Source organism: Nicotiana sylvestris, chromosome 3 (genome assembly GCF_000393655.2).
Source record: "Nicotiana sylvestris chromosome 3, ASM39365v2, whole genome shotgun sequence".
Lineage (NCBI taxonomy): Eukaryota > Viridiplantae > Streptophyta > Magnoliopsida > Solanales > Solanaceae > Nicotiana > Nicotiana sylvestris.
The window spans coordinates 32,068,531-32,075,200 of NC_091059.1; the positions used below are offsets into that span (position 1 = coordinate 32,068,531).

The 6,670-nt window shown below is 45.1% G+C and overlaps 1 protein-coding gene across 1 annotated transcript; it reads left to right on the top strand.

Annotated features, from left to right (window-relative positions):
• Positions 1-2,105: 2,105 nt before the first annotated feature.
• On the top strand, positions 2,106-5,447 carry LOC138887197 (uncharacterized). The gene is made up of 5 exons (XM_070168919.1): positions 2,106-2,487; positions 4,037-4,130; positions 4,224-4,308; positions 4,620-4,707; positions 4,852-5,447. Exons 1-5 carry the CDS (start codon positions 2,106-2,108, stop codon positions 5,445-5,447), a joined length of 1,245 nt encoding a protein of 414 aa, XP_070025020.1.
• The last annotated feature ends 1,223 nt before the right edge of the window (positions 5,448-6,670 follow it).

Consider the following 6,670-nt stretch of genomic DNA (forward strand, 5'->3'; position numbering starts at 1 on the left):
AACTTTGTTATAACCATGGCCAAAACTTCTAAGACTATACCTCAAAAAGAGGGAGCCCCTTCTTTATCACGTTCTTCTAAGATAAAAAAGATAGTGCCTCATCGTATTGAGGAGTGTATTCCTGCGCCCTTTGAGACATTCTTTGATTTCAAAATTGATAAACCTTCTTCGGTACCGGGGTAATGCGAGCCCATGTCTCGGTACATTAGTCTAATAACCGACATAGAGAAGGTGAAAATAGATTACCGCTGGGGAGAGGCGGTACAAGTAGAGATCCCTTCATCGGAAGAGGATATAACTACACACAGAGCTGGTTTCCTCGGCGTATATATGTATTCCTTTACCTTAGGTCCCGTAGATTCTTCTTCTCCACCGATAGACCCGGTGATCCTCAATTTTTGTCGATAAAATCGAGTGATGCTTGGTCAAATTTATCCCTTTTTTTGAGAATCATCTATTTGATTAGATATTTCTCGAACATGGTCGAGGGGATGCCTTTCACCCTTGATCATCTGATTAGATTGTATAGCCCTCATCTCTATCAAGGGGGCCTAGTCAAATTGCGGCATCGATCTACCAAAGCATTTTTTTCCAGAATTGACGAAGATAAGGACCGGGGGTGGATGAGCCACTTCATTTGAGTCAGGACTTCAGACCTCATCCCTACCGAGAAGATGCCATTCCCTGAGGAATGGAATATGAGACGTAAGTATTGTTACCCCGAGCATGTTTTATCACCTGAATGTCCTCTTTTCCTTTTTCGAACTAATTCCTTTCTTTTTTGAATTGATTCTCCTTCGGTTCCTTAGCCACTATGTGGTTCCTCGGCGTGGTCAAGGATCTCCCGGGCTGGGTTAAACTCTTAGACTCCACCTCCTCATACGGCAAGCACGTTTGGTGTGATTTGGCCAAAACTCGATGGGAGCCCAAAAATCATGGTACTCCCTCACCGCTGTCACTTCTAAACCCCTTATAAATAGATTTCTTGGCAGTATATTTGACATTTTACGTCTGTGCAGCCTCAGGGAAGCCGTTTCAATGAAACTGCCTCTTCTTGGCGAAGAGGAGACCCAAAAATCCACCAAAGATAGAAAGAGAAAGAAGGAGACACTGGCGGAGTCCCCAATACCAAAGAGAGCTAAGGCTCGAAAGCCTAGGATCGATGCATCAGTCCTAATACCGGCAACTTCTAAGAGTCTTCGTTCTGAAGACAAGGATAATGACGGTTGCCTATTGGTACATAGGGCAAGACGAAGCGCTGATGCTTCGAAGGTTGCCGGGCAGAAGACTGCCGAGTTAGAGGTGGCCGATGCGGTCCGACCTCGTATTAAGGAGACCCTGGAAGAGGGTTTGGATGTAGTCCCCGAGCCAACCCTTGAACAAGATGCAACTTGTGCCGATGAGCACTTGGATGGCGCATTCGGACAATCCATCTCTAAGGCCCCTCGAGGGCGAGAGGAAGCCCCGATAGAGGTTGATGCCTTAGGCGATATTTAACCAGGCACGTTGTTTTCCCCAGGGCAAATACGAGATGCCCAAAATAGGGAGACTCCTGATGTGGGGGCATCTCAGGGAGAGGATGATGCATTTGGAGATTTTTTTGTTGGTGTTGAAGAGGATGATGATCTCGATGCCCCAGTCATTCTTGAGGAGACTGTGAAACTCCAAAAACAGGTGATTTTTGACACAACCTTTGTGCCTTCAGTTTTGATCTTTGTTTTTCTAACTTCTTTCCTTCGTGCTATAGGTCATGATGATGTACGACCAGGACTTCTCCAAGTTTCGAGCTGAACTAACTCATTGTGAGGAGGAGTTCGATAAGCTTACTTTGGAGTCAAAAGAGCTAAAAACTCTATACGCCTGAAGGGAGGAGGAACTGAACATCCTTCGAGCAAACTCGGAGAAAGTGCTCCAAGAGCGGACCAACTTCATCGAGCAGGTAGTTCGGTATTCATGAGCTTGCTTTTTGTTTTCATAACTTGGTAATCATTACCTTGACTCGGAATTTGCAGATTGAGTGAAAGGATGCCTTAGTGAAACAGCTTTAGGAAGATATTACGGCCAAAGATGTCGAGATCTTTAGGGTGAAGCGGTACAAGAATAGCATGGCCTCGGAAAGGGATACTCTTCGAGAGGAGCTGGCCTCAACTCAAAGTCTTCTTCAAGGTGCTAAAGAGGAAGCTTGCAAATTCAAGGCACTTCATGCTGAGTCGGCTGCCGCATTATCCTCGACCAAGTTTGATGCTGATGTACTTATATTCTCATATCGGGAAGATGCCGCTGCAGCGAATACTCGAGCCATAAAGATATCTGAAGAGGCCGAGCTCAAACTGGCTCGCGCCCTTGCACATGCTCGATTAGAAGCTCGGAGGCAGGCCTTTGAGGAAGTGCATGCCAAGGGTTTCGATCTCTCTACCGAGATCAAAGAAGCGAAGGCCTTGGAAGAGGAGTCAGCAGCTTCGAATACTTCGGACGAGGGCTATGCAAGTAGCTCGGGGAGTAGCGAAGATGAAGACTATGCCACCTTTGCTCTTTTTACTTCTTCTTCTTTTGCATGCGGACTCCACGCCAGAGTTTTGTAAATGCACCTTTGTAAATATATTTTTGGAATGCAAAGGATTTTCTTGTTTAATGTCTTCAAAGTTTTTATTTTAGTGTTCATGCCAAAGTCAAGCTTCGAACTTGAATTTAACTCCTTTGAGCTCGGTCTTGGAGTAACAGAGACCCTTGAGATTGGGTTGTTCTGGTTTTAATCGCATACCTTCCCTATGTCAGGTTGGTAAGGAATCGATTCGACTCCTCGATCCCTCAAACACTGTGTGGTAACGTCATTCCTATGACCATAAAGTGACCAAAATGGCCCTGCCGGTACATTTTCTCAAAAGGTCATAATTGCTTTGTGCTAATTGGCTATCAAAGTTAATGAATAATCTCCGCTCTTCTTATATATACTTGCTTTCCTTTCATTGAGGGCTTTTCCGCTTTGTGCAACTACCTTTCTCTATAGAGTTCCTTTTTTGTGCTAGTACTAGTGCCGCAAGAGATCAAAGCTTTCACATGAATTTTCATCTTCCTTATCTTGTTTTGAAGGAACCATAGATACCATGCCCAAATCCGCTCACTAGGAAAAGGGAAGTCCCACCTCTACTTCCCGCTCGGCCAGTGGTATACCACCGGTGTTTGGCGAGCTAACTTTGAACTATTTTATCTCGATGAGAGATTTTATGATAGAGAAACCTCTCGACGTTCCGGGCCATCGAGAACATGCATCGAGATTCATTCGATCAATAGAAGAGAGACACCTCGAGGCTGTAAGGAGAGACTGCTGATGGGGAGAAAAGGTGAGGCTGCAGATACCCTCCCGGGAAGAGGATATTATGGACCACATAGAGGGGTTTCTGAACATGTACACGTACCCTTTTATGCTAGGTCCTCTCGACCGACTCGTGCTCAAATTCTGTCAAAGATATCGAGTTACTTTGGCTCAGATCCATCCGTCTTTTTGGCGGATCGTGTTGATGATGAGATTTTTCGCTGAAAAGGCCGAGCTCGAGTTCACTCTTAGCAACCTCATTAGATTGTATTGGCCTTTACACCATCAAGGACTAATTACACTACGACGTCGATCCACCAAGCCTTTTATTGCCAGTGATGATGAGGATAAGGATTGAGGGTGGATGAGTCAATTTGTTCGAGTGAGGACTGTTGATATTATTCCTGCGGAGTTCCTGCCATTTCTCGAGAAATAGAATTTCAAGAGTAAGTGATATACTGTACTCTATTATTTTTGTTCTCGGTGGAGCCAGACTCCATAAGGACATTTTCTTTCCTTTTCCGCAGTGATCCCGTGGATGCCAAATGGGGTCCCCGATCTTGTGGACTGGGCCCGTCAACTGGCGGCCTCTTCGACTTATGACAAGCGCAAGTGGTGAGATTTGTCGAAGGTAAAATAGGAGGCTAAGCACCGTGGTATGTGCTATGTAGTCCTTCTCTCGAGGAGTACTTTCCCTTTCATACATTAATTTCTTTGTTGCAGGCATCAGTGAGTTTTTTGAGGTGAGACCGTCCCCTTTTAAGGAGGAGGAAGGACCTTCAGTTTCTGAGATAGAGAAGGATAATAAAAGGAAAACGTCCTCGAAGGACGAGGATTCCTATAGCAAAGCAGGATCCGCCCGAGGGCGCGATTAAGACGTTGCCGCTGATGAAGATCTCATTTTTATCAGTTGTTCTATGGTCATCAATGCACCCGGAGAGGATGACTCTACATTGATGGCTCAAACCAGGAGGCCTCCCGAGACTGTTGAGTCTGTTGGGCTCGAGGCCCCTAGTCTCGAGGGAGGGATTCCATAAGAGAGGAAAGGCGAAGGTCCTTCATTACCTGATTTTGCAGCTGGTTCTCGGTCGTCGGGAAGTACTCCGAGGGAAATGGGCTTCGACGTATCTCCACCCAATTAGAGCGCCTTGGGTTGCCCTACCGGGGCCGATGAGACTGAGCCGGTAGATGCGAAATCGACCTTCGAGGAAGCTCAACGACTCTGCTCTATGGTGAGTTTTGAAGTCATTATAACTTTTCTAACTTCATACTTTCTTCTTTTTAACTGAACTTTTCTTTCTCATAGGCCTCCAATAAGCTTAAGTCTGAGCTGCTTCACCGTGAGGTTAAGTTGCGTAAAGCCTTGAATGGGGAGATATCTCTCAGGCTTCTTTGTGATAAGAAGACAAGAGAGCTGATACATCTTCGATCGGAGTTGAACTGAAGTCATGATTATGAAGGCAACCTTGAGAAATAGGAAACCTCTATTTTGAGGGAATACAGGCTTCTTTTGCCATCTTCGGAAACTAACATTTTAGTATCTCAGTTGCATAGAAAGACAGAGACATTGGAGCACCTTCGGGGCAAAGCCAACCAGGTTAATTCTGAATGCAATGACTTGAAGGCACAAATAGATGCTCATGTTGCAGCCAAAAGGAATGCTTTGTCTAAGGCCTTCTCCATCGAGATACAACTTCGTAATGCTCGAGAAAGCAACTTTGTCCAGGCGAGCAAGGTTGCTAAGCTTGAAACAGATCTTTCGAAGATGAAGGCCGAAGTTGTGGATGCTGGAGCCGAAGCTGAAGAGGTCCGAGCAAAGGCCAATAAGAAGGTGACCATCTATCTGAAAGATGCCGCTGAAGCTCATACGAAGTTGAGGGGGGCTTCTGATCGAGAGAGGAGAAGCAATGAATATGCACAATGCAGATCCTGGAGGGAAACTCTCAAGGAGATTCATGGTAAGGGTATCGATCTCTCGGAGGAGATAGAGCAGGGCAAGGTGGATGAGTTTGATGCCAAATTCCTCGATTCTAATGCTGAAGACAACGAGAAGGAGGCCGGTGAGGGAGTTGGTCCCGAGGGAACCGATGGAGACATAGTCCCTAAGGGGGGAAGGCTAAGTTCCCGAGGGTAGACTAGGTTTTTCTTTCTTGTTCTTTGTATAGGGCTCCTTGTGCAAGTGTTGTAAATGTATCTTTGTACCATTATTTATAATAAAAAAGGAACCCTTTGGTTTTCCCTTTATATAAATTTCCACTTTCTCGTGTTTTATGTTTTGTGTTTTGATGCTTGCCGATAATTAGTCCGGCATGTTGGACTTTAAGATAAGAACCCTTAGGTTGTGCTTGATGAGTAATTGGTAATATTTGGCCGTTTAGGGTTCGATCGTCGAATCAAATTTTGATTCGGGCTCATTAACCCTTAGGTTTTCAACAATTGGCCCTTAGGCTCTTTAGCTCGGCCCTGACGCTCCATAGATCGGCCCTAAGGCTCTTTATGTTGGCCGTGAGGCTCTTTTTAGTTTGGGTAAATTCGACCTCTAATTTGGCTATAGTTTTCCCCAATTTTGGCTGAAGACTTTGAAGTTTTGATTATGTCTTGGCATGTTTTGTGTTCGTCCAACTCTTTGACGGATCAAATAAGAACCTCGATTATGAGTAGATATGTGACGATAATTGAGTACCTCGGGAGGTTCTCTTGAAGGCTAATTTTTCGAAGCCTTTTTACTGAAGGCTGATTGTCTCGAAGCCTTTTCATTGTTTTGAGCTGATATGATCGAAGCTCCTTTGCTTATGCTGGGGTAACCTGATTAACCAGTTCTTTTCGAAGTATTTGAAGGCCTTTAATTTTATGGTGGCGGTCGGACATCTCCGAGCCAACGTTAATTCAGCCGGAGCCTTTTGATATGACCGAAGTCTTTATGTTCGGCCATAGCCTTTAGTCCCCGGGTGGGGTGACCTCCGTGTCTATATCGAGGGTATGCCTTTTTAGGGGTCTTACAAGTTTGGATATATAGCCTTGGCCTTAATATCGGGGTTATGCCTTTTTAAGGTCTTATAAGTTTGGGCATGCCTCGTTGAGGTCTTACAAATTTGATGTTGCCTCACTGAGGGCTTACGAGCTCGAGGTTGCCTGATCGAGGTCTTACAAATTCAAGTTTTTGATGGCTCGATGAGCTGACTGTCAATGACAGTCCTCGAGTGTTTGAGGGGTTTTGGCCCTTGAGCCGTCTTATGAGTAAAAAGTGAACTTCTTCAAGGCACAAAGTGTTTTGATAAGCAAAAAGGCTTCCTCAATTACTTGATATATGCGTACATGTTTTTTGCCTTTGGAGGCTCGATTATTCTACATGGACAC

Bases quoted from the DNA above. Each gene is read 5' to 3' on its own strand.
- LOC138887197 (XM_070168919.1), top strand. From the start codon at position 2,106: ATGGCCTCGGAAAGGGATACTCTTCGAGAGGAGCTGGCCTCAACTCAA. The intron at 4,131-4,223 runs GTCCTCGAAGGA...CATTTTTATCAG, and splicing joins AAGGATAATAAAAGGAAAAC to TTGTTCTATGGTCATCAATG. The intron at 4,309-4,619 runs GTTGGGCTCGAG...TCTTTCTCATAG, and splicing joins CTCCCGAGACTGTTGAGTCT to GCCTCCAATAAGCTTAAGTC.